We start from the raw sequence: 20,422 nt of genomic DNA, 5'->3' as shown, positions 1-20,422 counted from the left end.
TGTGTTTCTTTCATTTCTTCGGCCAATTTCCATTTGCGTCTAATTGAAAGCATTCAAATAAACAGAACCGGCGGAACGGACGTGATTGTAAAATTTTCATCCCGCGCTCGCTTTTGACCGCCTGATGTCAATCCGCGAGATTGCCCGTCCCCGCACACATTTCTCTTCTGCTTGTTTGCCTTTTTTTGGGGTTTGTTTTTTGTTTGCGTCCGACTATTGACTGAACGTGATCAAAGCTAATACGGGCTGACGTTTGTTTTCGTCATTTCGGAATTGCGTTAAGTTCTTTCGCGATGAGATTATATCGCCGACGAGAAACGAGAGCGTCGCGGCGTATCGCAAACAACACGGTAATATATTCGCCCCCTAACGATTACAATGGGTGCAATGAGAAATAACGCGAGCGGCAGGGCAGCCACGGGGATGCATGTACGAATGGCGTGACTGGAAAAATGATTGGAAGCGATTTCACGCGTTCTAACAAGACGTATCGTGATCGATGCCGTGGCAGATAACGTCGAACTCGTCGTTTAGATCGGAAATAGTTCTTGGTGGCGACGTCGAATCTAGAAATTCCGTGGAGTATTCTGGAGAGAGAAACGTTACGAGATATTGGTCAATCAAGTAGAAAAGCGAATCATCTGGCTTTATATATATATATCATCCTTTCGGCGAATTATACGTTTGCGTAAAAATCGATTTTGTATCAAATGGAATGCAAAGTCGAGATCGATTTTTTTACTTTATTTGTTCAATGTTAATTTAAAAATAGGAAGAGAAAAGGGAAGGAAAAGAGAGAGAGAGAGAGAGAGAGAGGTGCAGCTTTTTATTAAATAGTTCATCATTTATGTTGCCGTTTATACACATCAAAGCGATTTCAATAACCTGTATTTTCTGACGACTCACTCTGCATAATTCAAGTTTTGCCCTATACAAATCGGATCGCCTTCAAATCGCCTCTGATGGCGAGTACAATAGAAACGGAATTTCTCCTCCGGAAACAAACGCCCAAACTGACAGCCATCGCCAAATTCTAGGCGAACAATTTTTACAAAAGCATTTTCACAAGAGCAAAGTTGTTATCTCAATAATCCTTTCTTTTCAGTTTGACAAACGGTATGAAAGAACGTTTTATCACATCTTTTTAAATTAGCATATATAAAAAAATTTTCTGTATGACAATTTGCTAGTTTTTATACAAAGGTTGAAAACTGAGTTGAATGGAGCAGTGTCGAAAATATATTATTATATTTCTTCCTATATTTAATATTTATCTATGCAAATAATTTATGTAAATTCTCTCTTAATATAAATTTGTCAATATAATTGGAAAATTTCTTCCGTTTTAAGGAACGTGACTCGAGGAATATTAATCGTATTTCTTAAGAGTGATACTCTCGTAATAGACATCTTCATTTAACTTTACCTTAAAATATCCGCTCTCAAATATATATTTATGTAACAATTTTGTATTGCACGTCTTTCCATTCTGTTCAGAATGACCGAAATCATTCTCGAGCTACAATTTGGACTATCGAGGATCGGGCAATTTCGATTCCTTACGATCCGCCGGTGACGTAGCTTGCATAATCAATCCAAGTATCTAAGATCCCGCGTTTTATCAAAATGAGCCAGCAAATCGCCTCTGGCCGATCGAGGACGTAGTAATAAACGACGGACCATTTCGGGCCGGAAACGGTCGCGCCGAGATCGACAGTCGTCGTACCGAATTCCCATGGCTGTCGACGGTAAAACGTCACAATAGTTCAATCAGGTTGGAAGATGATGGTCCCGCTTGTCGTCTAGTTCGGTATTCGACGCGCGACGATTTTAAGTTAACGTGATTTCTGTTTCGATCGGCGCCATTCAACGGCGCTTCCGGTAGTTCTCGGCTTTATATATCGTAAGATTTCAAAACGGTATTATTTCTTTCTTTCCCTCTCTTTCTCTTTCTTCGAGAGATGGTATCTCGCGCGAAAAGCGCCCGGCACGCGGAATGCAAAACGGTACGATAAAAAGGATACAGTCCGTGGACGGAATGCACTTTTTGGATTCACCTCCGAATGGACTCGATATACGGATAACGCGCTTTCTGTGTGTGATCGCGAATGTCGATATTCACCATTTTATGCTTTTATTATCACGCGTTTATCGGAGACTCGACAAGGATCGTAAATTGACGAATTGTATATATATAACGTTACGAGGAGATAATAGAAGAGCCGTATATACTTGTATAAAAATGTTTAATAATGGCTCTGTGTAATGCATCACGAGAGACCTTGATATATAAAAACTTTGAGCGATAATATACAATTTTTTCCATCTGCAGCTTATAATTTAATATGTGATATGCGCCTCACATACAAGTGACAACTGAATAATAATTCTCCATATTCTAGTTATTTTAGTAAAATCAGCACAAATTTTTTTCAACGGTAAAACAATTTGTCTGCAACAGGAAATGTCTTTTTTTTTCATTGAATTATTATCCTTTCCGAAAACGTTTGCGTTAATCTCTGTGTTTTTCCTCTTTTCGGAGATAAATGAAAAAAAGCCACGTCTATAAAATCAATCACGGGACGCGCGAGGGAAAAAGTTTCCTGAGACAGGGATAACGTCCAAATAAATCATGCCAATCGTTTATTAAATCGCCCGACTTTTCCAGCGGGAAATAATTAGGAAACAGATCTCTCTGTTAAATTCCGACTCTCTCATCCGACCGTGCCTTTTATTATAGAACTAGACGGGTCGTACCGAGTAGTTTCTATGAGATTTTTCGTATTGTCACCGCACCGTGGTTGACCCACATACCATGGATGCATGAAGAAGGACTGACGGTCATTTAAAAGTTCTCGATTACCGCCGCATATTCCGATAAAAATACCCGTGATTTGGTCGTACTTCTATTTTCAAACTCCAGCCGAAAAGAGTAAATCACGTCAAGGGAATGACAGGTAACCCCGGGCAAACGTGACTGACAGCACATGACGGAAATTTTTTTTGTTTTTCCTCTTTTTTCTATTCCGGTGTGCGCTCACGTGTCTAGTTGATTTAAACGTGATTTTTCTGAAATTGGGGCAAAGAGCGCGGATATATAATATCCACGTATCACATTTTTTTGGAGATATCGCACTAATTCAATCGATGTAATTCGGCGACCGACCGCTGGCCGCCCAATTCGGGAGAATTTATCTTTCATTTTGACGACAATGGGAAAAAAAAACAAAGCGGCGAGATAAAACAGTGTGCGGCGCATTACTGACGAAATTGCAATTTGTTGCAGGAGGAAAATACGAGCCAGTGCTGAAAGATAACGCGTACAAAATACACATGAAACTGACGATAAACTCCGTCAGTCCGGCGGATTACGGCTCGTACAAATGTGTCTCTAGAAATTCGCTGGGCGACACTGACGGCAGCATTAAAGTCTATCGTAAGTGTAATTATAGCATTACTCGTCTCAAATTTTCGTTATTTTTCTATGCTGCAGAGAGAGAGATTCCCGCGAACTTGCCTGAATTCCTTGAATTTCATAATAAACGCTTCAGCGAAACTAAATTATAATATGTATATAAAATTACATTGTATTTTCTATGTATATACTATATAATATTTGAGACATTCTGGCGTATCGGATTCGACAAAATAGCAATAAAATAGCTCGCTCGCGTGGCTCGTGCAGCCGGCTGCAGCTTATTAAGCAGCAGCTGTGTTAAAATAGTTAGAATTTTTACGAAATACCGAATGAAATCCAAGGCGCGAGGCAGGTCAGACCTTATTATTCTTAAAAGTGCTCGCGCGCTTATGAATAAAACAATATTTCGCCAAATATATTCCCGTGACTACGCGGAATACGCCTCTCCGATTCGGAATCACAGCTCTAACCGGGAAAGTTCTTGTATACACTCAACCGACGCGTTACACCTAGCCCGGACTCGTACCCCGGGTTAGTACCTATCCAATACGTGAATCGGTTCTCTGAAAACAACCAAGTGCCAAATGTGCGCACGTATATATGCGCGCGCGCATCGAAATTGTTTGCGCTTGTAAAGTGAAAGATAACAAGGAGTTAGAACCTCTGCGAGTTAGAAGCATGCATAAACAAAGTTGCGAGCTAAAGTGTGACTCGAAAAGAAACTATATATCGCGTTGTACACTCTCTGCTCGTACTCGTTATTTCTCACCTACGACTGCTGCCGGGCCGCGAATCGCTCTTCAGAGCGCAGCCCCTCGACTGGAGACATTCTTCAGTCTGCGCGCCTTAGATGCCTGACGTCATCACTTTGATGTAGTATCGTTTGAATAATATTGAACGCCGTTATTTATATTTCAGCAATAACCAACTCCACTTCCAACGACGGCAACGCCAAGCACAAAGGTGAGTATTTTCTACTTAACCAGTAAGGTCCAAAGTGTAATTTTCCTTTCTTATGCAAAAAATTTATATGACAAAGCGAGCGCTCTTGTATACATTTTTTTTCAAATATATATAGTGACGCCGAAAAAACGCAAACGAAATTACACGTAGTTCTTTTCTCTTTTTAAGGAAATCTTTTTTTTCGATTCTACAGAAATCATCATCCGTAGACTTAATTTTAAAATTGGCTTTGGTAAATTTCAATTAAAATTGCGAATGAAGCTACTTCGCGGAAATAGGTAAGCCATTGATTAATTAACTGCTTCATTCCAACCTCGTTGTTCGAAATATAAATCGATCACCCGGCCCTTATTGCTCGCTTTGTGTTGAGAGGTACTTTTTGAATGATGAAGCGTAGCGTACTTCTACAGCGGACACAAACGCGGATCGCTGATTAATTAGATCGAGTAGTTAGTTTGCGCGATCGAATCCGCGAACGCACTCCGAACCCAACCAAATTGCGCGTTTTAGCATTGTGTAGTTATGTCAGACAATGTATTCGTGTATCTCGGTATTATCTTTTAACTTCAAGTTCTAATGGAGAGAAATTCTCTGGTATAAATAGAAAGTAAACAAGCAACGAGCATTCTTTTGCCATAATTTTCCGACCGCATTAATTTTAAAAATGCATTTCACGATATACATATACATATATCTCCTTTGTAAGAGTATACACTATACTGCTATAAGATATTATGCTATAGATTATATTATTAAAAAAGAAAAAATGCAGCAGCGTAAAAATTGCTTATATTCTCATCTCCTAGAATGTTATCAAATATCGCCGGATCATAATTTCTATTAACAATGAAAAAGGGAAAAGCGATATAATCCATCGTGGAAGGCAACAAAGGCGTCCACGCGAATTCATGTCATCCGCGCTTGTTAAAGGCACAGTTCAAGTTTTCCATCCGACCAGGTTCGAGCTTCTCCGTCGTCGGGCGTGTGCGGGGTCTCTCTAGGAGATAGTCGGCACTATTTCAGCGTGAAATCGCGGATGAATAGGAGCCGTCGTCGTGTCGGGTTTACGCGGACCGACCGCTCGTTTTCACGACAGGCCGCCATCGCGTACAAAAGTCTGATGTTGCACGAGGCTTGATGCGAGAGGCTCGGCGCAGAATGCAGTCGCGAGATAGCAGAGATAGACGTTTAGAGAAACGACTTTTTAAAGAGACCCCGGGATGAGTATCATTTCGGCTCTTGCACCTGCTTCGCGCGGCCTGCTTGCGCCGCCAATCTGTCTTTCATCGCGCAGAGAAAAGGCCAGAGCCGGGAAGTTTATTCGAAGGGACTCTCTCTTCTTCTATCTACTACGCGTTAACGTCTTGCACGCGTAACACACTTTTCCTTAAATAACTTGGCGCTTATCTTTTAGAAAGATACTTGGAACTTCTTCCGAGAGAAGGACGTTCGATATACATACTCCGCAAAATAATTAAGGGATCAAACAAATGGTCCTACAAATAGGCAAATTTTAAATAGCTGTAACTTTGTTTCGAAAACTGATAATTTTAATTTTAAAAAAGGGTTTTAAAGCTTGAAATCTCTGCTTTCGAAAGATCATAGCTTTTTTCATTTTCTTCGATTCTGATATTTTTTACATACAGAAAACGACGAACATAACGAAATGGAAAATTTTTTCTCACTTCGTAGACATGTCGTGTACACAAGAAGATTTGAAAAGATTTTTTAACTTTTTCATGTTAAAGCCTGAAGTTTTCCCTGCAAAATCATTTTTTAAAATGTAAATTTCGATCTTTCCTTATCAAGTTATCGTAAAATGAAGAGAAAATGTCATTTTCACTTTAATCGTTCATAACTCCGTTAAAAATCATCGTATGACAATTTTAAAAATGGATTCTTAAAGCTGAATCTTTGCTCTATAGTATGATATAGTGACTAATTTTTTTTTAACTCGTGAATTTTTTATATATAGATGAAAATAACGAAGAAATTCGCGAGTTTTCTTCCTTTTGTTTAAACTTTGAAAAAAAGTTAATTAAAGTAACTAAAAAAATTTTATTGACTGAAATTTTTGTGCCTTCTAGTATCCCAAACTTGGCAAAAAATCATAGACTTACTGTGATAATTTGTTTATAATAATCCGTATGTTTAAAATAATCGATGTGTACAATATGAAATAACAATATGAAAATACAATATAAAAATTTGATACATGCAATTAATTTTAAAGCGATATAAATAAAGTAAACACGCTCACATTTGAAAGTCGATGGTATATTTAATTTCTCCATTTTTATTTTTTTCCATGTTATTAAATTTACCTTTAGCATGCGAATTGCGGGGGTGAAAGGGAGAAAGGGGAGACAAAATGCGTGGCGAACGAACATTTAAAGTACCAATTCACGAAAGACTCTCTTCTCTTGGCGCGGTATTTCGAATACGTTGATATATTCAAAGAGATAATAATATAGCAAGAGCTTTGTGCTACAATACATCGGCCTTTCAAAGGAGATGGTAAATTACATGTCAGTGCGCCGCATTGTGCTTCACTGTATATCGTTGCTCTCTGCCCGAGTATTAACTAAGCGCACGAAAAGTATTTTGTTATCACTATGTATTATTTTTTTCTTTATTTGCTACAAAAATTTATTTATCTCAAAACATTGAAATAATAAACAGATCTGATATTTTTACAAATTATTTTCGATGGCGTATTTTATGTATATATTTGAAAAAAATTGTCAATATTTGTGTGCTTCATATATAAAATATGATATATTTATTTTTATATAATAATCTGCATGTATAATAGTCCGGCATTATTAATCGCAATGATTTCAATTTGCTGAAAACTCGAGCGTCCAAACTTTTTAATAAGAAAGAGTAAATAACTCGCGATGAGAGATAATAGCAGAGTATGTGAATTTTATTGTGTCATATATATATTCGGGTGTCTCGCCCTTATATATAATATATATGAGAGTGAACGGCGCTTCTTGACCATACGTGTGTGCTGTTATAACGTAATATAACTACTATTAGGATGAAAAACTCCGATATAAAATCCGGGCTTTGAAGCATGTGCTTTAAGGCACTCCCGACAGCCGTGATATAGCTTCAAGACGCTCAGAGTCTTCTCTCTCGCTGCTTTAATGATTCATTTCGCAACGGGAAAACTTTAAACATTCTCTCGCGCCGTCTTCGTTTTATGGCTAATCGATGTTTTTACGGCTCTCGGCCGCGAATACGAGTCTCATCGCGAGTCTTTATGCAGTCGCCATACTGGAAAGCGCAAGATAGCTGGATATAAAGGCAATACGAGCGAGAATTGAAATTTTTGATTGCACAGTTAACCGTTTCTCTCGGACGTGTAAATAAATCGGACTCGTTTTAACGTCATCTTTTTTCTTTTTTTGCGCCGAAATTTTTTGGCAAGAGTGTACGATATCGTATAATATAACTGTGCATACATACGGAATTACCATAATTAGCGGCGAGAAGACCGCGTTGCCAGCGGCAATAAATAATCGGCGCACGAAGGCGATGTCAACGGGAGCCGCTCGTAAAAAGCACAGCTTACTCCCATATTTCACCAAGTATCTTCCGCACCATCATAATGAAAAATCCGGGATTTATTATTGACCCGTCTTCGATCCAACTTCCCGTTCGCCCGACACCCGGAAATCGATATATGCAAAATATTTTGATGCCAACAGATTGGGAGGCGACGTTGCATCGCGCGATGGAAGATTTATAGAGACCGGGTCTCGGTGTGTTCCGGGTCAATTTTATATCGAACTCTTTCCACCTCGCCACATACGCTTCTAGGGTTAAATATACACGTCTATATAGGTGTACACGGGTCTCTCTCTCTCTCTCTCTCAAAGTTAAATGCGCGAAAAAATATATCGATATGATACGCTTCGGAAATGGAAAATAAATTGTTTCCCTGTATCTGTCGCGAAGCTCGAAGTGTATAAATTTGACCGCGCATATTCGATTATTAATTCTTGATGGGATTATTCTAACTACAGCATGTATTTTGTTGTTGGACTGATTAATCTGGCAAAAATCCTGGAAACGGGTCAATTTTTCGCCGCGTGCGAGAGCAAGCGATGCGGCGCGTTTCTGAAACTTCCGGCGGAAACTTAACAACGTGAGGGCAAACACATTGGTCATATCTTAAGCCCTGCCACAATCTGCCACGGACTGGCCTTATCGAGTACGAACGGCCACGTTCTCATTCGTTCTTCTCATTACTTGAGAAAACACACGGTCGAAGCTGCATTTTTCACGGAGACAAACGAACTCGCCTTTCATCGTTGAATCGTTTTTCCAATAGTGATTCCCTACTTTATCCGTTTCAACACTCTTTTTTTATCGCCATTTAATATTAAATGTTTTCTTTTTGCGTAGAAATTTATTATATATTTGTCACGAAGAAAAATAAACTGACGTTCAGTTTTTTTAATATAGCGTTTTTCCTGCTGCTTAAATTTTTTAAAAAGGCGTATAAAGAATCTATAATTATCTTTATCAAGATTTTATCACGAAGAAATTGATTTGCATAAAAATATATATCCCGAGAAAATAAATCGTTATACCAGATGTATATAAGTGAGCTCAATTCGAATTTATTAGATCGGATGTATTTATTCTGCGACATAAACTTATCTCGTAAATCGCTTTCTCTCTTCGTGCCGGCTGTCATCGCTATTTCTCTTGCAATTGATTTAACAACCGTCGTCATTAGTAGTCCCGTGACGTACCACCCGAAACCGAATACCACATCGCGAAACAAATTGCTTTAAAGACATTCAACGGGCACCAATTAATCAAAGAAGACAGAATGAGAAAACAACTGAAATAATAGGACTCAATTGAATAATGTTTTATCCGTAAATTTGTGAGAAGGTCTGGCACATTTATTTGTGCTCATGTTTACGTAACAAATTAATAATAAGTTATTAAATAAATATTCGTAATTGGTATATTTAACGGTTGTTGATTACCAGGGTATAATATAACATTGTTACAAAATTGACCGTACTGGATAAAAGATCCAAGAGGGAGGAAGGAGAAGAGATAGATGAAATATTTATAATTATTGCTTATGAATAAAAGTATCCGTCAATATTTACTCAGGCAATATTGACAATATCAAAATATAAACTTTGCCTCGAGGAACGATATCGTTCAATATCTCGCTCTGTTTGCAGGTAAACCAAGGCATAATTCAGGGAACGATATCCTAGGGGGAAATCAAGATATGCTAAAAGATCCAGGTACATCAAAATTTAATAAAGATGATTGCACATTAAATATTCTTTTTTAATTTTTCTTTCAGTATAACACAAATATTCTATCGAGCTAATAAACTCGATATAAAAGATACTTCGGTTCTTTATTATCGAGCTAAAAAAACATTCGTGTTTTTCAGCCACAAAATTACAATTTTTTAATTTCTCTTATGACATAATATAATTTATATTATAAATACTGTCTATATGTCTGTTTGACCGCGAACTACTCCTTCATTTATGAATCGATTTTTGTGTGTGACATTATTACCAAAATTTTTCCAATTTTTCGAGATAAAAGCATTTAGCTTGATATCTCAAAATTTACGAAAATTAAAACAATGTATATTTAAAAAAAATTAATTTATAAAAATCGAAACTCAATATCAAACATCCTTAAAAATTCATCCAGTTAAAAAACCATTCGTATTTCAGCCACAAAATTACAATTTTTTAATTTCTCTTTTATACACGATACAACATTAATGATACGTATCCTTGAATTCTGGCGTCGTAGATCTGAAACTACGGGGTCGAAAGGAAAACGGCGGTGACGTAACGGATTACGACGAATCCAGCGCCAACAGCAACAGGAGCTCGTTGCTCTTGGTGATCCTCGTCGCTTTGTGCCTCTGCCTCCATCATCATCCGCAGATGCGTACGTTGCATCCGGCCTGAGATCTGCCCGCGGCGCTGCACGTCATCACACGCGTACTTCGATCATCGAATCATGTGACTTTGTACATCCACTTGTAAATTCATCGCTCAGGGACTTCAGTCGAGGATGAATGTCGTCGAGGACTGCGTTTGACCACACTTACACTTTAAAACTTAAATAAGATAATAATACTATAAGTAGCATTAGCGGCGGCTCCGCGATTATCGTATAGTCGCGGAGCTCGCTAAGGGAGGATTACGACTTAAGGGACGGTCATGCGGATTTACGATTTTCGGGTTCGGAGTTAAGGTGTGCAAATCTACCCCGAATGCGGCCCGAATGATATGTTACAACGTTGGGGAACGCCTACTCTTTACTTATCTTAGGGTTGCGGCGTTTGCGACGCTGTAGAAGTAACTGAAATATCCCCATAAACAAACATTGTAACAAGCGTAATAAGGAATCGGCTAATTTTCGAAAAGAATATGCAAGTTCAATATTTTGGTTACTCTCTATATAATTTTTGTTTAAAACAAGCTTATATATTTTGCTCATTATTAATAATTTTATTTCTTTGTGTGTATTATGAAGCTAACATTCTAATAAATATTATTTATATATATATATATATATATATATATATATATATAACTGTGAAATAACTCTTTGAATACATCTAATAACTCCTCTATGAAATAATCAATAATGTATAAAAAGTACTTCTTATCGAACGAAGAAACGCTGCAGAATCAGGTAATTTATTTGTAATGATCAATTTTGACAACGAGCAATAAGCGAAAGATCTTATATTGAAAAGAAATAAATTTCTATAAAGATACAGGCCAACAAAAGATGGTCATTATGTCAGTTGTGTTATTTTTAATTGGCTATTCGGACAGTAGTGTATCCCAACGTCGGACGTTTATTACGAACCGATGACCGAACGATGCGACAATGCGGCTACATCAAATTAAATTTAAATTAAATTAAATTTTAATTAAAAAAATATATATATTAAAAGTTTGTATTTTATCTTTTCACGACAAAGAGCATGAATACTTTTTTATTAAGATGGCAAAGTTTCTACTTATATACTATGTTACTTTTCCTTTCTCTTTCTTTCTCTTTTTCTTTTTTCTCCATGTAGTTTCAAGCAATGTTTTATTTTGTTAAATGAAACTGCATATAATTTTTTTTCTTTAGCAACGTGAAAGTAGGTTACACGATTTATCTCATTTTATTCAATATAGATATCTACCTTCTCTAATAAGTTATTAAAGTCGCATCGATGCTGCAATCGTTTTACATGACTCTCCGTAACTCCTGAATTATTATTTAAGACGATTATTATGTGCATAAAATATGTAGCATTAATTTCATAGAATATATATAAAAGAGGAGGGAGTGGGGATATTATTAATCGCCATCGCTTGAAGACTCGCACCAAAAGAGAATCCTCGACGGACATCCTGGATTGTTCATTAGAATTTGTATCGGAAGAAACGTTCGCGTTAGCTAAAATCTATTCTACAATAACTCTCTGTATAATATTATATATAGTATCGGTATAATTACTATGTATAATGTACTATATATGTATCGACATAGTATATATAACAATGCCATATCGGCATTGCTCGGATTTTTCAACGAAACTATTGAATTAATAATTTCTCCCATTTTTGCATAAAATCTTGTTTAAGTAGCTCTTAAGCAGGATTACCAATTTTAATCATTTTATTTAAATTTTTATTCTAAGATTTAAAGCAGAGAGTTGTATTTCAATGCATATTTTACGAATTAAAGAGTATATAATAAAATATATAATTAATGTCTTTTAATAATCTTATTTTTCAAAAAATAAATCAGAGACTATATCATAATCTGTATATAATATGTATAATAAGTACAATTATATATGTATACATTATATATAATAATATTAAGTCAAGACTGAGGAGGTTTTCAGCCTTCTTAAATCATTTCCATGTGCAGTGATCGATGTACTGCGTGTGAATAGATCTCGCTTTATATTCCACACGTACTGTATATATTAGAAAGTATATAGGCTGGAAGCCACTTGTATTATCACTGTCATAGCGATCTACAGAGTATTCAGCGAAATATAATTTTTTCTTGTAAAATAGAGCGAATTAAATTTCTCGATGATTACATAATGTTTGACAAACTCACGAAACAACTCTAGATAATTTAATGTGCGCGTTCGAGGATTGAATGATTTATTATAAGAGATAGATCGTATCGATTTCTTTTATTAATGTCACAACCAGCAATTAACTGCAATTTCCGTAACATTAATTATTAATGTTACGTGACGCATCAATGTTTGCGTCATAATCGACGCAAATATTCTCAGAACTTTACTTAAGCTATATCAGAGCTTTGGGTAACACATTCTGTAAACTGGGACACTCTGTACAGTTTGAATCATAGTACAATATCACGATGCCGGGCTTACACATGGCGTTTTGTGTTTTCGTTCGCTGATGTATGCATACGTATGCAAGTAGAGAGCTTATTATTGAATATCAGGTATGAAGGAGGTTGAGTCTTGAAATAGGTTAAAGCTGACTGTAATAAGAAAAGAGATTGCGTGTTATTTGAAAGAGTAATCAAGCGTTGGAAAAATCGAAAGGAGCACTTGAGAGAAATGTTAAACAATCTATATAAGCATATCATGAGAATTGTAGCTTATCATGAAAGTAAAGAGATTTATCAATTTTCCGCGTAAAAATAACTAAATTAGCAGTTTTTATATTTGATGATTCTACAGTACGAAAATAGATTTATTTATCTATATCGATTTTTTATTATTATATCGTTTTGAAAACTAAATCTCTTGCAATTAATTTGTATATATATAGAATGGCCCTGCAAATTTAAACTGTTTAAGCTGAATATATCAAAATAGTGTGAAGATAATTAATATTTTATTTACTTGTAACATTTATGAAAAATAATTTAAAAAACATTTGAAAGATAATTATATATAAGAAAACATTAATTATATTGACCTAAATGCAAGAATTATTTTATGCAAAATATATTATTTGAAAGTATCAAATAAGTATTTTACAGAAAATGTTATTTTAAAAAGCAAACATCTATCTTTCAAAATCTAGCAATGTCTAAAAATATCAACGCAGCGACGAAGCTAATAATACAATATGACCTATTCCGATTAAATTAAATTTAATCTATAATCTATAATGGTTTTCAATTCGATTTAATATAGTTTAATCATTAATATTTAACTGCGCATATACGAAGTAAAAATAATATTCAATGCCTCGATTGGCTCGTTATATGTCTATTATTGTATATATCGAGTGGTATTCTTCATCGAGATTTCACGCTGCATCTATATGATGTTTATGTTCATGTATTATTTACAATTAATTTAGTGACTGCGGCAATTGAACAATGTATCGAAAATAATTCAGAGCAACCTACTTTTATATCATCGACATTGTAGATAACCATACATAAATACATCATTCATAATAAATACACCATTACAACGCGTATAATAAATCGTGAAGAGTAAGTGCGACATTTGTAATAAAGACGAGTAATACGAATCGTGTAGCTAATAAAAAAAAGTATATGATGTACCACGTGCGACTATTACAATTATACATATAAAAAAATATTAAAATGTCATAGTGTATATACAGGTAGAAAAATGCATTATATCTCTGCTGATTTGTGGCGTAACTGTATATGTCCCTGCATAAGTAATAAGTACGGAAATTTTTTTTCAAAAAAAGCGTTTAATAACTGTAACATTTTGCTACATCGAGGATAAATTTCCATCGCGACAAATGTAAAATGCTAATATAAACACACTTTTTATTCTCAAGCTCATCTCAGGCGATCTATAATTTGTGGTAGAATTCTATTTATAATTTCATATATCTTATAATACGAGAAACATTGAAAGACTATCAGACTACACAGTTGAAGAATATACATATCAGAGTATACACATACACACACTTATGTATAAATATATTAAAAATACGATATGTGAAACTTTAAATAGAATTCTATTCTAAATTCTTTGTCGTGAATGGTAAACCATCTAAAGCGGATTTTAAAATAAAAATTTAAAAACAACTTTAATAAATTATGAATGTCTCTGCGATAACGCTAGAGTATAGATCGATAAAATAATTGTTAATCAATAAATAAGCGTAGATTAACAGTAACATTCAATTGCATAGCTCTATCGCAATTATGCTGCGATATTGAAGCCGATCTGGTTGCGCCACTGCCCGTGCTTTTTGCACGCGATCTAGTCCTGTAAGCACTATCGGCATCAGGAAAATGTCCGTGTATACATGAAATACAAATTTATTACTTACTTTTTATTGTACGTATTTTAGTTCCCAAAATGAACTTTACTAATTTGCTGCATCTTCAATTTTTGCGTGTAATATATTTTTGTGCTTATTAATTTTCTATTTCAGTAAGATAGTTTGTAAAGCAAATCTGTCTGCAAGGAAATTGATAGTAAATTATATTGACAATAATATTTTTATTTTAAACTTACTCAATATCTTGTACATATTTTATTATAGTAATTTCTTTTAAAAATATTGAAGCAAGATTTTTTCATCCGGTAATTACTTATCCATCGTGTTTCTTTACTGAAATAATATATTCAACAAAATAAAGTTTATGCACATAATTGGTAAGTGCATCCAGCATTATGAATATTTTAATACATTACATTTAATATAATAAAGTTGGAACATTATTGTGGACATCCTTGGAGCATCACGTTTAGATGTTTACACATTATAATTGCTACTTATTTTTAAAGAAATGTTTTTCGAGAAAACAAAACAGATGAGTTGGTAGTTTAACAATTTCATATTCAAATAAAGTTAATATAATTTTATCAAATTGTATAAATTGAATTTTAAATAAAAAATGTAATTTTAAATTCAAATTGAATTAAATTTGATATTTATATTTATGCATTATGCAAGCATTACGCATAAATCATATTATAAATAACATCGGACTCATTAATAATTTTTGTATGTTATTAATTATTAATTAAGTAATTATTAATTATCTTTATTTTTCAGGCTATGAAAACAAGATTAAAAAAATAATTCGTTTGCTCAAGGGATTCTCAATAAAAAAGTGGAATTAATATGTCAGAACGTATTATTATTTAGAAAATTATCTTCAAGTTGATTTAAATAAATATATGTCATAATAGCGTATATATAACATACTTTTATTCATAATGTAATTCGTTAAAGAAACAGCATATGAGTTAATATAGAAAAATAAAAGGAAAATACGATTGTAGAATAAGAATGTAAAAAGTTTGAATTTTTGTAAAAATAAGGTAAGTTAATAAATATTAAATTTTATTAATTATTAAATTAGATTAATAAATTAATTATTAAATTAGATTAGTAAATTAATTAATAACTTAGATTAAATATAAATTAAATGGTAATTAATGTAACTTTACAATGATCAATAATAAAATCTGTAACTTTTTGTAAAATAAGAATTTAATAAACTACATTAAATACAGAGGGAGGAACACATATATGTGTTTGAAAAAAGATCGTAATTCTGTTTTATAAAATCCAAAAAATGTATTTCCAGAAATTCCTAAATTTAAAATTTGCAAATTTTTTTACGAAAAATTTGACTGATAACTTTTTATTATTAATTAATTATTTTTATTAATTCTGTACTAAAGAAACTGTTCTTTATTGAAGAAATAAATCTATAAATTATACGTCTAAATAGAATTTATACAAAGTGGGTTAAACATTCGATATTTATTCATCCCATTTGCATTCATTCATTCAGTTACAACATGATCCATATCTCTACAACTACAGCAATGAAAACATAACTCTTTTTACAATATTTTTTGGAATTTTTCGTCTATGAAATTTTTATTTTAATTCACATAATTTCAACTCACATTCTTCTACGAATATTTATCTATAAAGCGATAAGCTCACTGAAATCGATCTTTCCCCCGACTATGATAATTACAGTTAACAGAAATCTGAACCTAAGTGGTACACGATATTTACATGAATTTAATTACACAAATATTAATTTTTTAGCAAATTTATTTTACTGATTTAATTTAATATATATATATATATATATATATATATATATATATGTGTGTGTGCGTACGTGTGTATATATATATATATATATATATGTGTGTGTGTTTATAACTAATACATGTCACTTTATATTTATACAATAATTCTATCAATTATGTTTACACAGAGATTTGTATTTTGAAAAAAACTGTGTGAGAGTTTAAGAAAATTAAAAAAGAATTAAGATTACTATAAATAATTAACATTATTTATAAGACATATATACATATATTTAATTACATCTTGTCTAAAAGATAGAGTTGTCTGTTTTATAGTTGACCTATCGTGTACCACTTTTTAAGATCATAAAAAGCTGGCTGCAGTTATTTACAGTGATTCCATCCACTTTACAGTATTTACGCATATATTATATATAGACTTGTAATTAATATATGTACATCTGGATTCCAGGGAGCACCTGAGTTGTGACATAGAATACATATTGTTTATAGTGAGGGATTACAATTATTGTTTAGAGTGTGTGTAACACTTAAATTAATTTTCAAAATTCGATTGTATCATTGAGCGGACGTGAGTTGGTGTCGAATTTTTACACGTTAATTTAAATACAAATGTACGAATTGTGAACACATTTTAAACGATGCACTGTTTGCTCATGACAAAATTTGTCATGCACAATGAAAGAACGCATTATCACAAACGCTCTATTTTTCTGAACTACGAGTTTCAAATTGATATTACTAAATATTCAATTTATTTCAAGTGTTAAGAAATAAGATATAAAAATAATACACATCGTAAAAATATTTCGGATATTTTCGACAAAAAAAATGCAAAATACTCTATAATTTTTTAAATGTATAAAACTTTCCTAAATATAAATTATTTCACAAAAGTAGATCAGTCTCTAATTTAAAGAATAGCTTAACAATTGCACTTAATATTCTAAATAATCATGTAGAAAAACATTATCTTTAGAATTAAGTTACATATTTCAAAGTATTAATTAAATAATTAAAATTCCATAAAATAGCACAAGACGAATTAGATGTGTTTTTTTCTTTTTTTTTTCACGAAATTCATTGTTCTGACACAAGTCGAAGATACAATTACTTCATTTGCGGAAACATCCACATATGGTATACAAAAACGTCGACAACTACTCACACTCTTACTTTCTCTGAGGAGACTTACCATATATATATATACAAAATTTTTCTTATCAATGCAATTAGTACAGCGATAATATATCATGGAAAAAAGGTCCATATAATTGTAACGTTATTTACAAATATATGCAAGTGATTAATTCTAAAAAATTTACAAGTCCCGGTTGCTTCGTTGCATTGCATGCACCGTTTTCGATCCTTCAAGTTACGCATATGTCACATTTAATCTCTATACTTATATATACGAATTTATACATTTAGGTTAGTAGATTGATTAACCCTTTGCACTGATAATTCAGATTCAAACCAAAATATGTAATCAGAATAAATTACAATTAAAGATAATTGATCCATGATGTATGTTTTAAAAGTTAAACATTATTTTGTACTTGCTATTGCATTGCAATAATGCACCAAGATTAATAACAAGCATATAAGTACAGATAGTTAATTTGTGTCTTACGTATGAGTAAAATTAATTAAAATACCATGCAATTGCGCAATAAAAATAATTTTTTAAAAATACTTGCAATAAATATGCTCCTGTAAATTTTGTATAAAATTAGTGTGTAAATATTGATAACATATAATCAAAATTTACAGTCAATTATTTCTAATTATTATTGAGTCGCATTATCAATGTTCCAGTATGAAGCTATACATCTATGTGCAAATAATTCAAAATTGTTGTTCAACAATCGAGTAGGCCGAATTTTCTCTCTAAAAACCATATCGACGAATGGAGTCATGAATCCAATTAACATAATGTATTTAATATCTTACAAGAAATCTTTGAATTCTCATTTGACGTTCGATGTAATGTGTTTGTAATAATTAAAACATTAAAATATACAAAGTTCGATATATACATAGATAAAATTCTATATATCTACAAATCTTTTATAAAATATATTGCTGTAATCGATTTTTTAATATATAATTATGATTTAGATACGAGTATCTAACGATTCCAATAAGTCGTTCGGAAGTGGAAAGAAATATCAGTCGATTCCTTTGAAGCTAAGGGATGATCTCGTTTCGTTAATGATGCGCGCGATTTGAAAGCGTCTCTCCCGATAGAAGAAATGTTAGAGACAAGGATTTGGTGATAATGGTGGAATCCGATAAGAAAAAAATCCCGTTGTGACGCTGTCGTCATTTCTAAGAAATGTCCGATGGTAGGCCTTAATGAAAGTCGGCTGATAGCTCGACGTCTCGATTATCGATCGCTTACAAAGTGGCGCAGAGAGATTTCTGATAAAATTAAAAGTAAACGGCTCACATAGAAATCGACGAATAAAAAATTAATTAATATTATAATAGCATAGATATTAAATATATTACATAAATTACGTTACTTAATCTCCAATCATTCAATGTCGCAAATAAATTTGAGCGTTCATAGCAATACTTATATTTTAAACACTATATATATTTATATTCATTTAATTTTATATGACAATATATACATAGATTTATATATATGAAAAAAATATACTTACGGATGCATTTACTGAATAAGATAATCAATCTTCATATCGCAATTTTTTATTGACAATTATTTATTTGATCTAAATGCATTCTTGCACAGTAATAACAAAAAAAAACGTGAGAGAAATAGATAACTTAACACAAACGCAAGAGGGGAAAAATCTCTAAATGAATCTCTAAATTTCTCGTAAAGTTTCGTTTAAAGAACACAAGCTAAACTCGTAGTTGCACTATGATAATCATCTTTTTTTGTTCGGCGTTTGCTGTATTAACTGTGAATTCTTCAACGAGTCTGTGCTATTCACCCTTTTAATTCGTCGATTAATTGATCCCTTGCATAAGGAAAAATTTACAAGATTTTATCGCGAAGTTGGAAGGAGTTCGATTAATCATCCCAGTGTCACGATGACTACGACAGGGCGGAAAGCACTATTATGCAGATCACTGCGCTGGATCGTGTCACGCAACGCCACGTGCTGCTTGTCGAGGACATCGACTGCGCCGTATTGTCAATTCTTCGTTGTCCAACGTCATCGTCGATACTTTTGTGGCTGTTGGTGTCAATGACATTTTCAGCTTCATGATTCTCCTCCTGGTTTGGTCTGCTGCGAGATCGCGTTTCTAAAAAAAAATACGAATAACATATTTTTCCAGGGTGCTCCACGATTTTTCTCGCGATGCTTTTAAATAATACAATATAATGAAAAAAACTTATATAGTTTTTAATATTTTGAATAGCGCGAAAATTAAGGAGTCACCGCGTGAACCTTTTCAGCATAGATATTATTTATTCTTTCTGGGGAAAAAATGACTTATTCAAAACGTCAAGACGTCTAATGCCCGTTTCATGTTATCTTTTGCTTTCGGTATTCATTGTGTCCGCGTCCGAATGCCCAGAGTCATTTCGTAACCAGATCGCATCCAATTCACTACTTCGCGAATTGCCGCGACTTTGCTTATACCCACTAGTTTACATGATAATCGAAACAAGTTCGGATACCGTCCCGGCGTGGCAGCCGGGTGCAGATTACTTGCCATAGTTGAGGCGAGTACAGTAGTTCATAAACCGCGTGGGATTTCATCAAAATCCCGTCGAGAGTTCCGCGTTTGACGAGGTGGAGGACGACGGTTGGTAGGTAGGAAGAAGCTGGAGAATACGAAGGGAAAAGGAGGGATTCTCCACGGTGGCGAGGCACGTTGCTGGAAGTTTTGCGGAATAAACTTCGCGCCTTCCGCGAAACTTTCCGGAGGAAAGTTCCGCCACTGCCCGGCGGCGT

At 33.6% G+C, this 20,422-nt stretch overlaps 2 protein-coding genes across 4 annotated transcripts in view; one reads left to right on the top strand and one right to left on the bottom strand.

Moving 5' to 3' along the window:
• Nucleotides 1-14,729, top strand: part of LOC114937150 (Dpr-interacting protein eta) — a 152,564-nt gene extending 137,835 nt beyond the window's left edge. The window contains exons 7-10 of one of the 2 annotated variants that reach the window (XM_029310560.2): nucleotides 3,287-3,436; nucleotides 4,337-4,381; nucleotides 9,604-9,669; nucleotides 10,202-14,729. In XM_029310560.2, coding sequence (XP_029166393.2) covers nucleotides 3,287-3,436; nucleotides 4,337-4,381; nucleotides 9,604-9,669; nucleotides 10,202-10,362 — 422 coding nt within the window. In that variant the 3' untranslated portion in view covers nucleotides 10,363-14,729. The remainder of the gene's footprint in view (nucleotides 1-3,286; nucleotides 3,437-4,336; nucleotides 4,382-9,603; nucleotides 9,670-10,201) is intronic. The other variant, XM_085482149.1, reaches the window with a different exon arrangement.
• Nucleotides 14,730-16,090: 1,361 nt separating this feature from the next.
• The window catches only part of LOC114937065 (neurotrimin), a 126,450-nt gene continuing 122,118 nt past the window's right edge, over nucleotides 16,091-20,422 (bottom strand). For both annotated transcript variants that reach the window (XM_029310413.2, XM_029310414.2), the window contains exon 10: nucleotides 16,091-19,766. In XM_029310413.2, coding sequence (XP_029166246.2) covers nucleotides 19,555-19,766 — 212 coding nt within the window. In that variant the 3' untranslated portion in view covers nucleotides 16,091-19,554. The remainder of the gene's footprint in view (nucleotides 19,767-20,422) is intronic.

Source organism: Nylanderia fulva, unplaced genomic scaffold (genome assembly GCF_048542155.1).
Source record: "Nylanderia fulva isolate GAGA-0341 unplaced genomic scaffold, ASM4854215v1 Scaffold2, whole genome shotgun sequence".
In the NCBI taxonomy this organism is placed as follows: domain Eukaryota; kingdom Metazoa; phylum Arthropoda; class Insecta; order Hymenoptera; family Formicidae; genus Nylanderia; species Nylanderia fulva.
The sequence above is the reverse complement of the archived record's forward strand: the minus strand, read 5'-3'. Positions and strand labels throughout refer to the sequence as shown.